The 18308-nt window shown below is 41.0% G+C and overlaps 1 protein-coding gene across 2 annotated transcripts in view; it reads right to left on the reverse strand.

Annotated features, from left to right (window-relative positions):
• wdpcp (WD repeat containing planar cell polarity effector) overlaps positions 1-18308 on the reverse strand; it is a 111569-nt gene that overhangs the window by 17986 nt on the left and 75275 nt on the right. For both annotated transcript variants that reach the window (XM_030106989.1, XM_030106988.1), the window contains exons 12-15: positions 15131-15319; positions 14643-14766; positions 10840-10903; positions 97-196 (exon numbers count right to left, since the gene is read on the reverse strand). In XM_030106989.1, the coding sequence (XP_029962849.1) occupies positions 97-196; positions 10840-10903; positions 14643-14766; positions 15131-15319 (477 nt within the window). The remainder of the gene's footprint in view (positions 1-96; positions 197-10839; positions 10904-14642; positions 14767-15130; positions 15320-18308) is intronic.

An 18308-nucleotide genomic window follows, 5' to 3' on the forward strand; every position in this document is an offset into this window, starting at 1 on the left:
TCTGGGTTCACATGTGAGGAGGAACAGTGCTGTTGGTGCCTTTCTTTCTTTTTTTTTTTTTCTTTTTTAAGTTAAACATGATGATTATTTCCTTACCGTTGCGAGCGATGGTCCGGGCCTCGATTTCATTAGCTTTCCTCTTGGCCACATCCACTAGCACCAGCTCGCCCTTATCACTGGCAACATAATGGAGGTCCTTTGAAGGTAATGCAAGAAAGAAAGAGACGTGAACGTTAATCTAAAATGAATCTAGGCTCAGATGACAATAGGGCTTTTTTTTGGGGAGGGGTGGGGGGGGGGGGTGGTATTTTGGCGGGAGAAGGCAGAAACAGATGAAATGACAGGGGGAGAGGAAAAAAAAAAAGAGAAGGGAAAAAGAGCCGTTTGAAGCCTGACATCTGAAAGAGCACCGGTTTGGATGAAATGCCGGTTCCTCAAAAAACTTTGAAATCAGCCTGCTTGTGCCACGCACACACACACACCTACACACACACACACACACACACAGAGGCCCGTCTCTCTGGTTTTGAACTAGGGAGGATGTTATCTGTCACATTTCAAAAGTGGGAGAGGAGACGAGGGACTGTTCACCTTTTGCGAGACGCCGGTGTTCTCTCTCTTTACAGAGAAACGTATCCAGCCGAGCACATTACTATATCAGCCTGCGACTATATTGGTAACAGCGTGTATCCTCTGTATCTCTCTGTTTGAGTCTCACACTGCCATAAAGAGAGATAATATGGCTAAATGATGTCTGAGGGTGGCCGATTTAAAACTCGAGGTTCCCGTCTAGTCATTAAAAACCAGACTGCATCACACAGAAGTGCCCCTGCTTTCCTGCTAAAAAAAAAAAAAAGGAACAACCAGGGAGGTTGAGGTCACTTTATCTTATATTTACATAAATTAAGAACATATAGAACACATCACTGATGTGGGGCTGTTACTCTAGATAAATGTGTTTTCCCACAAAGAAAAAGGCCAAATTCTTCAAGAATTCCATAAAAGACATAACTAGAGGAATTTAAAGGTAAAAAATTGTTATTAATCAATGTCAATGAACATTTTAGTGAATTATGGCTTTGTGGGTCAATTCTAATTTATTTTACTTTACAGTTATTGACTTGTTCGAGTTGCCAGGTTATGAATATCTATAAAGGAGCGAACAAATATAACTTCTATAACACATACGAAACATTTGGGATGGACTTTAGGAACAGTCCATCATTGCTCATTCAAGTCAATGTTACTTAATAACAAGAACATTTTTGTGACTAAAACCTACAACTGTCTCACCATATCTTTACTTTAGGTCCAAACAGCCAGCCTTCTCTGATGAATAAGAAATTTCATGGGTTCAAAAGAAAAAAGAAAATAAAAAAAGGAAGCATTCAAAAATCTTGTTTTCATCATCCAAAATATGCCTACCAAAAAAGACCATCAAAAATATAAAATGTAAATTTCATTCAAAAATAATCCAGGGCACACATTGAGATTTGTGTGAAATAAACATGATTTGTTTTTCATTGAGCTATCTATTAAAAAATAAAATAGAATAAAATAACAGACCGTCTCTGGTCGTCATCAGACCTGCAATGTGTTGATCTTTTTATAAAAATAGACACGGTGATGTGAAAAGACATTTTAATACACATAAATCCTCCAGTGTGTCTGGGATTATATTGAATAGAATACACATTTCATATATATATATATATATATATTTTTTTTTTTTTTATGGAGATCATTTCTTTTTTAAACCGGTGCAATGAGGCCTTTTGTAAGACATAAAAGAGCAGCAAAGGCCACCTGAAATATCAAAAAAGCCTCGATGAAGCGTCTTCTCTCTCACATCTTTGGGTAAAAACAGCATCGGCGGTGGCATTTTTCAGTTTTAATGAGAATGTGGGGTGTCGGTTTTGATTCCTTCTGCCCTCGCTGTATGTGTGTGTTGCGAGTCAGTTGAGTTTGAATCCATCCATCATATTTTCTCCACCTGCACAGGCCGCGGGTCCATCACAGGACAAACACACACTCACACTTACAGCGACTTAGAGTCACCAAATAACCTCAAATACATGTTTTTTGAACTGTGGGAAGAAGTCAAGAATACCTGAAGAAAAAAAAAAAAAAACTAAACAAAAACCCATGCAGAGGTTGAACTCCTGGATTCGAACAAGGGAACATACTCGGGTGCTAACCACTGCTCCACCAGTACTGCTCGCTGTATGAAGCCTTTTGCGTGAATCACTCTTTTCCTGAAAAAAAAAAAAAGGTGTACTCTCTAACGCAGGTGTGTCAAACATGTGGCACTTGGGCCAAAAGTGGCCCGTCGGAGAGTCCGGTCTGAAAATCAACCGTTTTATTAATACGTTTAATAAAAAAACTGCTGTTTGTAATTGATTCACTGAGGATCAAACTGCTTGATGAACAGCAGATGTAACACAGCACTGAAAGCCAAGGTGACACATCAGTGACGCAACAGTAGGAGCAACTAATGATCATCTTGCATTAAGTTTGACAAATGAAGATGTTTATTTTCGTCATTTTTGGATGAAACAAAAATGGAAAACAAGATTTTCGAATGCCTCACTGTATCTTTCATCAGTGAAAATAGCATCATGCCAAAACTGGACTTATTGTCCTTCAAAATTTTTGATAATACATTTATCGGATGCTGAATTTTTTTATCATGCTCCTTTGCGCTGATGTTGTCATAAAAGATCATACTAATGTGATCCCTTCAGGATCCAACTGGGTTGTATCTGAGCTTTCTATTAAACTGAGTTTAACACTATTCTTAAATCCAAATATAAGCAGAGCTGACACATATTTTTTTGTTTTTTTTTAATCTGGTGTTATTTTTGCATGTTTTGAGTTCCGCTTTGAGAATAAAGTTATTCTTATTCATCGCATTGCAGGAAAAAGGTTAAAAGGTTGTAAATGTCAGCCGAGTGTGAACGCGCCTTCCTGTCCTCACGAGCATCAGCGATATGGGAGTGTGTCTGAAACAATAAAAGCATGCCTGGCAGGAACAGCTGAAACGACTCTCCTGCTTGAACTGGGACTGAATCAAACCCCTCATCCTGGCACCCGCCGAGGGGCAGCTCGGGGTTGCGGGGTTTCCCCAGGCTGAGCGCAGGGCCTGAGGACCCATCAAAGGGTACAGCGTGTTAAGGAAAGTCTTCCGCCTCAGCGACATCACAGGACATCAGTGCCGTGACTCGGGGCTCGCCACGGATAACCCTCAGCTGGCTAAAGCCAGTCCCCAGCTGGGCCTGCACCCGGCCCTAATACCCCCATATTGTAACCCTGCTTTTGTACCCCCAGAGGGGGGAAAGAAAGAGGTGCGTGGGGGGGCGCTGGTTTCTAAAAGAGGTGGGAAGCGGAGAGGGATTGAGGCAGGCCGAGAGGCGAGAGTAAAGGAGAGTGTGAGAGAGAGCGCCGCTGAAATTGAGGAGTATGAATGGGAACAGATTGGGTAATTATAGTGTGGCGCCTGCCCTCTGTGGCGAGGAGTTAGGGCAAAATGTGAAAATGGCCGACAACAAAATGGCCTCAAAAGAAGCTAAATCGGCTCCCAGGACCGGGGCGGCTGATTCGGGACGCGGCCCCTCAATTAGATATGAGAGAGGCTTCTTAATTGATAACAACCAGAGAGGCAGAAGATCAAACCGGTGAGAGGAGAGAGGAGGCAGCACTGCCAGGGAAAGTAAGGAGAGCACAGATGAAGAGAGGGAGACATTAAAAGACGAGAGCGAGGCAAAATTCACAACAAAGTGTGAGCGAGAGGGGGGATTGTGTGACAGACAGAAGAGAACAATATGAACATTTGATGCTGGGGCGCTTTATTCCAGCTTAGCCCCTCGTAATACTGTCTGAATCTGGAGAACGAAACCCACAGAAAGAATATACCATTGAACAAATGTGAAATGAGAGAGAGGAAAACTGAGAACTGGGAGAGAGAGAGAGAGAGAGAGACAGAGAGAGGAGTATCAGCTCGACTAAGAAGGGATAACAATAATACTGCATATAAAACCATCAGATATTACACCTCTTATTCCCCGACGCTCAAACGCGACACTAATCTTATTTATATAAGAGCTTTAGGGGTTGCAGCGAGCCAGCTAACCGCGCTGATAAAGAGGGGCGTTTTAGTGGGTCGTTTTCGGGGAGCAGAGGGGCGGGAGGAGGGCGACGGTGGACGCTAAGAGCCCGATACTGACTGATATTTGGGTTACCTCCAAATAAATGAGGGATTAGGTTAACTGGCACAAAGCAGCGCTTACAGCACATTAGCAGATGGGCTGGTGTCTGTGTGTTTGCAGTGTGACGTGCAGACTGTGGATTCCTGTCAAACAGGACCGATGGGAGGCTTCAGGCTCAGGACGTATAGCTCTGATAGAACTATCGAGGTGCAAGTTAAACTTCAGTGTTGGACATGAATAGTCAGCAGGGATTTCACTGCATGGAAGTTAAAGAAGTCTTGTTTTAAGCTTCTCAAGGGAAACTCAAAGTATCCAACATCAGTTTAATGTGCCTGCATATAAATATTCATTTTCAAAGCTGATTCCTCAGATGAACAATAAAGAAATCACTTGACAGCCACTGCAATGTTTTTATCAATTTCCACCAAATAGAATTTGTTTGCAGCTGCAAAACATGTTAAACCTTTAAAATGAGGAACAACCTTTAAAACACAGACAATAAAGTTGCAAATATATTGATACAAAAACTGGATCTTAGATTTCATTCATGACATTTCGGTTTAAATTGGTAGACATTTTGTGAAGACTTGGAACTGCTTTGTAATTGCTTTTAGGTCTTTTCTATTTAAATATTGCAGTAACAGTTTTAACCACACAAGCAGTTTAGTCTCATTTAGTACTCCTAGCTATTTCAGTAGTTTTAGTTGCTTTGCTTCCCTAAAACATTACAACAGTTTTTCTTTCCAACAGTTTTTTAAGCCACTTTTTTCTCATTTGGTGTTAGATTTGAAGCAATTTGAGCAATTTGTCCATTTCATATACTTTACGGTTTCAAGCAATTTTTTTAGTGATTTTACAGTTTCATTTTGTTCTCAAAAGTGACAATTTACAGAAAACTGCACTAAACCTATTTCCTATAAAAATACAGATTAAAATTTGAATGATAATTAAAACTGTGGGCATACTCAGTCATTTATGCATTTAGGGCCGTACCAGTATGCAAAATCTTCCATACTTAAAAATACATAAAAGTACCACAATTACATTTTCAAATGTGTTTTTATAATTGACCCACAGTATAGCACACTTTTTAGAGAATAAAACCTGCATAACCAAGCACAAAGTCCTCAAAGACAAGAGTTGCAAATGGTTTTTATTTGAGTTAATATTATGAATAGTTCACTGTAATTTAGAAGGCTATTCTTGAATATGGTAGACAAAGAAAAAAAAGGTAAATAGAGGGAGTAATAACATTCATATTTTCAAGTTCACTAACTTGAAAGTTTGAGCTCCTGTGACTTGTCATTTCCTTGAGTGAGTTAATTGAGTATTTTTTGATCAACCCATCTTACGACCTCACATACTTCAGATATTAGAGCTCATCGTAAAGATTTAACAAACTTACACTGTAGTAGTGAAAAAAAAAAACCTTGAGCGACCGAGGAGGCCGGCACATAGGAAATGTAAATTAAACATTCTGAAAATGTTTGATTCGAGACTTCTGCAGACAGCTCTGTCATATTTTTTTTTGATTCATATAAGAGTGTGTACAGAGAACTCCCCCCCTGTGGTCTTTGTCGTCTCATATTCTGCATAAAAACATACATTTAAACTGCATCTGTCCAGATTTGATGTATGAAGTATTTAAGATTTCTCATTCATCTGTGCATTTTTGTGTCACAATGATTTTTTTTTTGTACTCTGTACTCATGGAGCAACACACACACACAGCCCGCCTTTGCCAGTGTTTTTCATTTGTTAATATTGTAGTTTTAAAGGTCAATTTCTCCATAAGTATCTGAAATCTTGCTAAGCAGGGATTAGTGAGTGAGTGGAGTAGGGGTAAAGCCTTTGCTCTTTGATTTTGAGGGACTGGAATAAAATCCTGATGATTTCTTTTGAAGCCGCCACTGAAAGAGACTCCAGCGTGTTCGCACATTATTTGCACAATGAAGAAGACACACTAATAACAAACAGCCGCAGAAACTCAGATGCACAACTGTGATGCGTTGCCACCAAATTTACTGTCAAAATGAAGGAGGATGAGGAAATTATTGTCGTTGTTAGTCTCATAGTGACGATATATGTGGATGCTCAAGGTTTTTTACATGCATTTTACATATTCCCTTTGCATGTATGTCGGTTTTCTCAATTTATTTTCATGTGTTTGAGGCTTATAAGTGACTCTAAAATTACCACGAAATGTGAATGATGTGAGTATGACTCTGTGATGGACTGCTGACCGGTCCAGGATGAACTATAAAATAGAAACTTCTAATGCTGACAAAACTCACGAAACTCAATATAGTCAAGGCTAAACAAAAAAATCAAGGAAGACACTTAACATTTTGTTTAAAAGAGAGAAGTCTTTTCACATGCACTTTTTCAAACTGGACACACACTGAACTTCAAATAGACACAAGTGTTGAGGAAAATAAATATAGATATAAATAAGAGTGTGAATAATCCCTGGACAGGAGCGCGCTTGTTTCCCCACTTGTTTTAAGACACACCTGTTCTGTTATCTCGCAGCCTTGTGTTTGACTTCTATCAGATAGGTGTTAAGGACTTAGCGCTAATTACTCATCTGAGCAACCACAATGAGCTTACTGCCAAAGATGCAGTGGAATACCACCTCCTCCTCCTCCTCCTCCTCCTCCTCCTCCTCCTCCAGCATCGCCAGGCCTGGCGTCAGATAGAGGAGGAAGATAGGTGGTGAACCCACCAGACGCCGCCCGCCTGTTGGCGTATCTAACAAGAAAACAGTACAAACCCTCGTCGGGCGTACAAAAGAAGCGGGATCAGATTCGACTATCACGCAATTTGATTTAATTAAAAAGCCACATCAAGAACCAGTGGGGAGAAGAAGAAGAAACAGGAGAAGGAGTCGGAGGAGAGGAAAACTTGTCACGGGCCTGACTTGGCTGACGAATGACCTAATTGGGTGCATTATCAACTCATTATCAAAGACTAATTAGGGAGCTACAGAACAGTGCCAATTATGGGGGAAAAAAAGATGCAAACGAGAGAGTAACCCCCTACCACCAGCTCCTAATACACCGCTTCAACCTCCACCTCCGCCAACACACCCCCCTCCGCCACCCGCTCCTCCTCCCCCTCAATTTAGCCCGACACTAAAGTGTTTCATTTCAACAAAAGGTTTCTTTTTTTTTTTGCAGGAGAAAAGGCTTGGAGGGCCACTATTGTTAGCATGGAAACAATGGGGCCGGAGGAGGTGGGGTGGGGGTATCATGCTGAGCATTTCTGGAGGAGGTGAGGGTGTGCGGGTTATCTATTGGTGCGTGTGTGTGTGTGTGTGTGCATGCGCGCACATTTTATCAAGTCAACGGTGCGTTATTGAGTTCTGTGGGCAAGTTTGGGAGTTAGAAAGAGTGGAGGCGAAGGTGGGGGTTGCCCTCATTAACCCCCTCTGCCTAGACTCAATCAGCCGACCAGCGGGTTAAAGCAACAACACAACCTAATTAGAGCGACGGACAGAGCGAGGGGTGAAATGTCAACGTCCTCTCTTTCTTCCGCCTCTCTCTTTGGCTCTTTTCAGACGACGAGCTGCTGCTCTCTTGGTCGCTGAGGCAAAAAGAGGTGCTTGAAAAAGTTCGTTGAGACTGAGCATTAACTTTGTTACAGATCGAGGACGAAGAGGATTTGCAGTTTATGTGTTGGCAGATGTGAGCACATCAGTGTGTGTGCAGGTCACTGAAAATTAGGCTTCAATAGAGGTACTACTTACTCTTTTGCCACGACAAATTAGTTCTGGTCAATAAAAAGTCACTCCTGTGTTCTGATATGGATTGATAATGAAGGTGACATCGCGTGCGATTTGTCAAGAAACTCTGAATTCAGCATCCTATCAGTCATCTTTGATAAATCAGCATCAGTAAGGCTTAAAAAACAGGTGACTTGAATCTTCTCATAATGAAAAGATCAAGCTTCAACACATTTACTGTTTAAATATACACAGAAATATGACATACAACATGAGCTCTGAACATTAAAATGATTTTTACAGGTGGACGAAACAAAACAAATATTTGACTTCTTCAAGTATCGCTACTGATTTATCTAAATTAATGAACTTTAAGTCTCTACAACAAGTCAGTTGATTCAACAACAATGCATTCAGTCATTTTTTTTAATTGATATCAGATTCAAACATGAAATGGACCATCTTCCTGCCATCATTAGTTCAAAGAATGTATTTCTTTGGGAATGGTCGCATGGAGAACTTGCAAACTCCACAAAGAAAGGCCTTGTCGTCACCTCCGACCAGCTATGCTGTCTCCAACTGATCACTTCAAAAGTGAGCGTTTTAAAGCTTTATCAGAGTTAGTATTTAAAGGTGCTGTAGGCAGGATTCGGCATCTCCGCCACCTCCGGCATCTCACCATCTTGCTTAGGGTTCCCTAAGCAAGATGGTGATTTGAAACCCAGCACAGCCAATCCTGTCCTGTTTTCTCTGACATCACACCCTTCCGCAAGTTAAGCCCCTCCCACAAGAAAGTGCGACGAACGCCCCTCGACCAATCACGGTTAGAGCCTCAGGGGCTCTTCTGATTGGTCAAAGATACCTGGAGCTGTCGGGATTCCTTTTCAGCTCAGAACAGAGACAGATGGAAACGCTGCGCCCTCTCGGTAGTGCAGTTATACTGCACTCCTAAAGGATTATCAATGGATACTCCAACAATAACATTTAATCCAAACAAAACACAAAAATAAGCACTGACTAGCAAAATCCTGCTTACAGCAGCTTTAGTACAAAATCATATTTCTCCTAAAAAGTTGAATGTTGAGGTGTCAAATGTAAAAGTCCAGAACTTCTAGTAAAAAACTGGCTTTCCGTGCGGCTCTGCTGTTTCAGTGTTCCAGAGCTGCTCGACAGCTTCTGATGAGCCAGAGGGGCTGCGATTCAGTCAGAAGACCTCTAAGTGGTGGTTCGATCTCCCATCCATATGTTGAGAAGTTCTTCAGGAGCACATTAAGCCCAAGGTTCCTCCCAGTGGTGTGAGGGGAGTTAGCATGGCAGCCGTCAGCATTGTGAATGAGAAAAAGTCCACTGACTGATCACAGCTGAGAGCTGCCACCTTTCCTCGGCTCCTTATTCCCAGCTGTAAAAACAGCCACAGTCGACTTCCATGTTTCATTCCTCCCCCTCCTTTTTGTTTTTCCTCTTCTTTGTTTTTTTTTAGTATTTGTCAGATAGCTTTCCATTTACACCCGAACTCTCCCTCCTCCTCCTCTTCACCCCCTCTTTCGCTTGCACTCTTTCAAGGTTCACAGGCTCGACTCCACCTTTTCAATTCGGATTCCCAGCAGCACTACTTAGTGGGGAGGGAATTGGAACCAGTGCTATCAGTGTGATTGAAGGACCAAGAGGAGTGTGTGTGTGTGTGTGTGTGTGTGTGTGTGTGTGTGTGTGTGTGTGTGTGATGCATGGAGCAAAGGGGGCCTCATGAAAAAGGGGGTCAAACGCATAGAGGTGCATTTCAGCGTAGAGTGGAAGGAAAAGGGCGAGTTAGAGGAGACTCTGGGCCGGACTGAGGCCCTGGAGGTTGAGAAAAGACACAGAGGCCCGGACCGAGATCACACCTACTCTCTGACACTCTGCAAACTGGTACGGGTCAAAAGTCATGGAAGTAACGAGAAAATATCTGAATAATCTACTGGGGCTCAGATAAGACGCCATGAATTACATAAAGATTAGTGAAGTCCATCTATGAATAAAGTCTATGTTGTGTTAAAAAAAAAAAAAAAATGCTGGGAAAATGCATACATATCATTCCTTTTTTATAAGATTTCCAAAAAGGTTAGGTTAAAAGGTTAAATGAAAAAACTTGTTCCAATGACATGCAGTTCTCATAAACTGGTCAGATTCACTGTAGAACATAGATGGCTTGTAAGACAATGAAACTAAAACACTTTACGATTAGAAAGTTAAAACTATTTTCAACGGGCAACAAAATACTGGAAAGTAAATGATGCTAATGAAAAAAAAAACAGCTGTATAGGTTATTTAGTAACAGGCCAGTGAGATGGTTGGGTATAAAAGAAACAGTTATGTGAGGAAGAGTCTGCAAAAAAAAACAAAAAAAAAAACAGGCATCATTCTGAAAAAAAAACAACAAAAAAAACATGCTAACACTGCAGAACAATTCAACAACGCAAAACTGAGAAATGGACTGAGAGATCCACTGCGTACACTCCAACAGACCTCCAGAAATCACTGTCGGAACACAATTCACCATCCAGACACAAACGCACCTTAAACAAAGCTGCATTCTGGTGCCGTCAGTCCCAGGTGTTTACAAACCACTGACGAGATGGGACGCTGCCCAGTACCACCCAAATTTTTACATATCTACATATCTAAAATGAAATGGCCATATGTCCTGCATTCAGTGTGTTGAAATGTGTTATATGTTGTATTTCACCCAGCTGAGACTGGACATATGGAACAGAAAGCAACAAACACTTGTGTTGTATCATCCATCCATGTTTTGCAGTGTGACATGAGTGAGTGAAACCTGACATCAGATTACTGACCATTATCACATTATACAGAGTTAATATGCAGCCGTTTTGTATTGAACTTTCTTTAAAAATTGTACCTTCTACTTACCATGAATAAGTCTCTGGCCTCTAAATCGACAGCGAGGAGGAAGGCCTTCTCAAAGCGCTGGTGCCTGCAGAGAAAAGCCAATCAGTAAGTTTGATGTGCACACAGACAGAGCTCAGGCCGCAGACACGTCTGCAGACAGCACTGTCAATAATTGAACTGAGAATAGCGAGCTGTTTTCCTATTATCACGAATTAAAGAGAAGAGAAGAGAGAGAGAGAGAGAGAGAGAGCACTGTATCTCCTGATACAAAACACCTCAACTTTCCCCGTCTACAGCCAACATGAAACAAATAAACACAAGCGGTAAGGGGGGGGAGGGGTCCAGAGCGGGGCTTCCTTCATTTGATGTTGATGGAGTGAAAAAGAATGCAGGTAGGTGATAAGAGAGGAGAGGAAGAGGGATGCCAAACAACGCTGCAGAGGAGGAAAAAGAAAGCGAGGGAGAGCGAGAGGATGCAGAGCGGCAGTGTGTGGGAACAACAGGGTCTATTTCAGTCAAACAGGCGTTTCAAAAGGCTCTCATGGCAGAAGGGAGAATGAAACAACAGTCTAAACAGGTGCATGTGTGGCGCTGCGCCTTCTGAATGACTCAAAGCTGCATCACTGTGTCTGCGGTGAAATCCAAAAGCCATTTCCTTTTTAGATTTCTTTAAAATAGCAATAGTGAGCAGAAAATAAGCAGTGTTAAATTGTTTCCTGAATGGATGTCATTTTCTGAAAGACGCTTATTTGGACAGTTCGCCTTATTCTGATTATCCACCCTACGCTGATAAAACCAACCAAATCTTCCAGTGACGCGTTAAAAATACGCCGCCGCTGCGGCAGCTTTTATTTACTTCTCAGATTTTTAACTAAATAGTTTCAAACATCATATCATGGTTAATACATTTGGATGCCTGTTTTGCTGCTGCCAAAAGAACTCATGCAAATAAGGCGAAATATGGAAGTTCTTATTACAGACGGAACTACAGCAACTGACGAAGAAGGTCAAACGGCTGTGTTTTCAAGGGAAAATGCTAAACTTTTGTTGTGTTTTTCGACAATGGTTCTCCAAGTCACTGGCAACGCATTTTTTTTTTTTTTGATAATGCTCCGACTCAATCTCCGTGCAAACAGGAGAAAACACAACTTTTCTGTAGCTACTGCGCACGCTCACCACAACTATGTTTGCCTCCAGTGTCATGAATCCCAGTCCATATTCTTCTGGACTTGGTAGTTTTATAGTTGACAGTTGCCTGTAATAGTAACATCACACGGTCATCCGTCCATATGAATGTCTGAGAACACACCACTATAAATGCTAACAGCGTATTGTTCTCTGGTGAATTTGTGTGTGGTTTGTGTGGCATGCTAACCATATCGCTTTCAATAAATCTACATTTCTTTTCAAACTGACACATTGCAGATTGTTCAGTCCGAGCTCTGGCCCATGGTGCGCCACGTTCACCTTGCGTATCAAGTCATATTTAACAGTTTATTATTCAAAGTGCTTTGTGCGTCCGTCAGAACGGGTTTTATTTGCCTGCGCCATCACTTCACATTTTACCTTACATGCTGATTATTCTGGCTTTTCGTGTTGAGCTGAGTGTGACTGAAGCTCTTTCTGTGAGATGCATGAACTTCCCTGTTTTCATGAGACTGTGATGACATGTGGCTTTTTGTTTTTCCACATGTTTGATCAAATGCAATTAGCTCACAATGCAGCTCCTATGGACGACAGAATCATTTCAGCTCAGTGTTGTGATTGAAACATCCTTTTAAGGACATTTTCAGGACCCGATTGCATCATATTTTCATCAAAAAATGGTACATTTTTGTCGCGTTACGACTGTTTACTCACATGGCAACACCACTGAGAGTCACTGAAAACAGCATTTTATAAAATTGATTCATGTTTTCATGTAAACAAGCAGAACTTTTTGAAACACATGAGCACTTCGGTCACAGTCAACAGTTTTCCTACGTGTGTGTGTGTGTGTGTGTGTGTGCAGCTCATACACATTTCTCCAAAAAAAGAGCACGTTTGTTACAAAATCATCTGGACTGATGGAGACACATTTCTCGGATAAACAATAAAAAAAAGGAGCTTAAAAGAAGCTTCAATGTTAACACTGTACTGTTTTCTGTACATGGTGATTGTTTTCAAAGGTTCTCATTTAAATGTGAAACTTCTCAGAATCAAAACTGACAAACCAAGTTTCCAGTTGATTGCTGACGCTTACAGAGAGCCTCGGTGCTCCTCTTGGTTTCGCAGCAGATTCGTGTTCACATCGACCCCTAAACTAAATTTAAAAACTTCAACTTCACTTGATGCAGATGTGAAAGCACCCTTCAAACTCTGTAATTTACACAGCAATGTGGAAACTTGATGCGAGAACAAATTTAAAGTCAAGCTGCATTTTATTCCTTAAAAATACGTAGCTTTACAGGACAAGACACACTGTGGAAGAGCTGCATGTTTGAGTCCCTGAAATTGATAAAAATCTATAAATCAAAAATAAAACAGTTTGTTACTCTGAGGTGCGACATATTCTAATACCAAAGAACTGCTAAAAGAAGGCATAAGTTTGTAGCTTTTACGTCTTCAGTGTGAAGATTTATGGTATGTGTTCAGTCATAATTAAAAGGCAGGCACAGCCGTCATCAGTAAAATCTTTCTGCATCCTTAAGTTTCTTCTTACTGGTTGCAGCTGAATGATTCATGAGATCCCGTCCACATGTCGTGAATGGTTTCAGTCACTTCATTTCATCTGACTGCTGCTCATGTCAGAATTAGTGATATAATCATTAGATCAGATTAACTCCACTCACCTGTCAAATATCTGGAACAAGGAAAGGAAAGTTTATTTATGTGGCACCATTTAAAATTCAGACTGAGATCGCTGGAAACAAAAGCTTAAAACAAAACAAAGACAAGTTAAACGTGGCAGAAACTACATTTGAAAAGCTGGACAAATGTAAAAGCTTGCCTGAGTGATTTATCTGCCACACTGTTTAACCGCCGTAAACAGAGTTGATTAACCCGAAACCGAACCCTTTCAGGTGACCTCAGATAACATAAAAACTTTGCTCCACAGCAGAGAAAGTAAATGCTGCTGTAGCCTGAGTGGTTTGGATCCCAGGAACAATGAGTAAACCTGTTACTCATGATCTGAGAGATCTGAGTGCCTCATAACACACGAGTGACTCAGAAAAATAATTAGGCCATTTAGGACATCAAAGTTTTTGTAAATGGGAATATTTAATGCCCCAAAATGGTAGTGTCAGATTTTAGAGAATATGGTTAATATACATATTAGTTCGTTCAGAGGCAAAATGCAGCCCAATTTCATTTTGAATGGGCTGAACTGGTAATAATAATAACTTTTAAATTTATACTTTGGAGTATAGGAGATGAAAATGAAATTGAAAATGTTTTGCAAAACAAAACAATTCCTACCAAAAATTACGACAATAACAACATAAAGTCACTCTAATGACACTTCCTGGTGTGAAATGCATTGAATTAAAAAACTTCAATGTTTTTACATTTATTTGGTGGCTTGGTGGGGCAGACTGTCTTGGCAGATTGAAGCCTCTTCCCGGCCGGTTTTGATCCACGGGCCTCATTTTTGACACCCCTGCTGCAGAATTAAGAGCCCATTTCTCACCATTTGACCGGTGTCAGTCTTATGCTGCATCCAGGATTTGTTTACATTGCTTGTTAATGAGTGGACTTGTCACTGACACCTTTTGTGTACACTCATGCTTTTCTCGTTCCATCAAAGTAAAATCACAGCATCAGCACAGAGTGGCCGCTGTTACCTGAGCAGGTGGTGAAAAAAGCGCCGGGCGTACTTGCTGATTGGCTCTCGGTACTCCCGTATCACTGAATCTGAGAGGGGGGCAGCTGGGGCATAAAACACACCCAGAGCTGCTTCCAGCTGAGCTACAGGCAGAAAAAGAAACACACTTATATATTAATAAAGGCATAGGCATCAAGGAATTCAGAGAGTGCATGTGAGTGAGGAATATAGTTTAATCAGTTCTTCAGTTTCTTTGCATATTTATGTGATATATTAACTTTTCAATCACATCTCAGAGTCAGAATCAGCCCTGAAACCAAAGTCAGACTCACAGGCAAGGATAAAAGGTAAATTAAAATGTAAATGCAATGAAGGCCGACCGGTTGGGTTACAAAAGACCTTCAGGTTGTTATGACTCACGAATACGAAGGGCAATTATTCCAATTAACCAAAATAATAGCATGTTCTATGTGTCCTGAATCGCCCGATCCAGAGACGGAGACCCACCCTCTCGTTCTGCGTTCAGCTCCAGCCTCAGCAGGTGGTTCGTGACGGAGATCAGGCCTCGGTAGCACTCGTCTCCCATGGTGCTCCAGTCCATGGCCTCCAGGACGCCCAGAGCCTCTCGGACCTGGCCACAGCGCAGCCGTTGCTGCAGCACCTCCCCCGGCCCCATCTGGCCCCCCGTCAGAGCTCCTGAAGCACAAAAACCAGAATCTGCTCAGAGGTCAAGCATGAAAATAAAAAGACAAAGTGATGTGAACAGCAATAAGGAGAGTTAAAAATCACAGAATTTCATAAACCACCTATGGTGCAATATTAAATAGATAATAAGATTAATTAACAGATGATAATTTAAAGGATGAAAACTCAGTCGAGCAGCTAACATTACAGTCAATTAAATCAACATGCATGACAAATGGTTAACATGTTGATCAATAATAGACACTTACATTATCCCAGTCTTTGCTCGTTACCTTTTAGGCTCTTTCAGTATTTTCAAACCTATTTCAAGTGATTATTCAACAAGGAGAAAATGCAAACTGTACACAAAAATCCTCTGATGTGGAATCTACCAAAGTCACTTTCTTCTCTTGAGAGCAAACTACTAAACTAGCACATTAATCCAGATCAGATCCTTTCATTATATTATCACAACTGAGTTTATTCAATGCGCAAGCCAGTGAACTTTTACCTGGCAAAACATTTATTTTGATATAATATAAAGTGATTCTTTGCTTTTTTTTTTTTTTTTTTTTTTGGCTTGAGTAAATTTTCATCAAGATGTATGTTAACATACATAACTGGAAATTCTTTCTTGGTTTAATTTTTTTTTCTTGTTTTGATTCTCTTATCGAAATATTACATGACCAAACAAAAAAATCTGCCAACCCAACCCCATTAAAAACAAAGCTTTAATCATTTATTTTTAACCGTACAAGGTTTGAGCTCGGGCATAACAACAGTACATCGGTAATCACTATGGTTCTGATTTACAAGGACCTCAAACAAAGAGCACAAAATTATATGTCTGTCTGGTGCATTTATGATCATGATCATATAATTACCACAAAGTATGTACATGAGGGTTTTATGGAAATGCCATTATTTGTGTAGGCCGTGGAAAAGCTGGGTGGAGAGCCGAGTGAAGGCACAGAGTAAAGTTCCATAACATGAACTTGGTGGAGGAATTTAAAAGATATATTATAAATCTACAGAAGAGATACGGATTTAGCTAAATAGCAAATCTAAACCAATCTCATCTCCATTAACCTCTTTTCTACACTAGTAACCGCCTTTGAAGTTGATGTTTGTCAAAGTAATATCCTTTTTATTATGAAAGATAAATGACATTTGCTGTTTTTATGTTAGAGTTAACTTTAGGTTAAGCTTCATCGTATGATTGTTCCTGATTTAAAGTTTACTCTTATTTTTCCAACACACACACCTCATTGTCTTTAAACGTGCCAAACGGCAGCATACGTTCCTGTTTCAACTGTAAGACCGGGTATTTTGTAGTACTCCACAACCTGCTCTATGCTAACGGCAAGATACAGCTACGTGTGACAGTTGGTAGGAAAAACTTGTTTCTGTAAATATAGCCTCAGTTGCCGTGTGTCTACAAAAGAATCTTTGTGCTATGGGGTTTCATTCCATGTATTATTCCTACTGTGCTATAAAACTAACACAAAAAGAGCAGCACGACGACGGTCTGACTTGGGGGTGCTTACCACTACACCACCATACACCCTCGATATCCGAGTGTCAGCGTGACTGAAATAAATGCAGTTTTCTTTCCGAATCTTCTCCTTATAAGGTCAAATTGATCATTATTCATGTATTCATGTCTGAGTGATGGTGAATGTGAGCGGCTCTGCTAATGATTTTACATGAGTTACACAACTCCCTGCTCCCTGTAAATGCTGTGTTTACTGTAGCGGACCTGGACGACGCTCTGTGATGTTTACTCATTATGCCTTTTGACCAGAGGTGGCTGATTATGCCGTTGTTTGTGGTGTGAGCAGATTAGGACTCTCCTGAATAATGGAGAGTTTGTAACCTTCCCGGGAGCAGAGGTGTCTCGTTCGGTGTGTTTAAAAGGCCAAAGGTGACTGAAAGTACACGCATGATTATTACATGACTGTACAAGAGCACAAACACAAATAGGGAGGGAAGGTGTTAGATGCCAGGTTTAATTATGAGCCATTGTCACTTAATCATGGGACTGTACAATACAGCAGACAGAGTGGTGGCCAACTTGTTCTGGGATGGGCTGATGGACCTGTCATGTAGCGAGCCAAACAATCAAACTCAAATGCTTGCTGTCAAATACGTTGACACAAGCACTCACTGAACTGGTCTCCGAGCTGCTCCACTTTGCTTTCAGTCCAAGTTCGGTTCTGCTCAAGTACGTTTACAACAGCCCTCCATTCTCACAAAAGACCTTAAAAACACCATCCTGCCATGATTTGAAGTAACCTGCACAGTCAGCAGACACAACAACTGATGGAACACAAGGCATACAAGCATGGACATAATTGGAGGTGAGCTGCCAATGTTCAAAGTGAGAAGAAGAATGAGGAAGTAATGCGATCGCAGACCGAATGTTGAATGATTATTGGTCCAAGTATTGCATAAACTGCTCTCGTGGGATTTTTTTTTATCTCTAAGACGTAAAAAGGATGGCAAAGGAGAAGACATGAAGCTGTTTTGTTAACACAAGAGGTCACAGGAGGAGATGCATTTTTCGTTTGAGCAATCGCAACACACCTTTCCATGTGTTGTCACATTCACTTATTTGCTCTCATAATCACACTGAATGTGTCACTGCAACAACGTCAACCAGTATGGCCACAGCTACACCGACACAGAGGCAACAATCTGCCGGATTAAACATCCATTAGAGGTGGAAACAGACGTTACAAATTACACAGATTCACTAAAACTTGACAATAGAAGGCTGGAAGAAAAAAAGATATCTAAATGACAGAGTCATAATTTAGCATAAAACAACATGAGAGTATTGATCCACTTTGGACCAGTGGTGGTGTGTCGGTGTGGGAGAGATTCCTGTCACACTTTGGGCCAATTAGTACCAGCTGACTGTTCTCCTCTTGGTACGTCTTTCAAGATGGTACAATGTCATGAATCTCCAACAGTCCAGCACTGCTTACTTGAACCCATT

The sequence above is a fragment of the Salarias fasciatus genome, chromosome 13 (genome assembly GCF_902148845.1).
Source record: "Salarias fasciatus chromosome 13, fSalaFa1.1, whole genome shotgun sequence".
NCBI lineage: Eukaryota > Metazoa > Chordata > Actinopteri > Blenniiformes > Blenniidae > Salarias > Salarias fasciatus.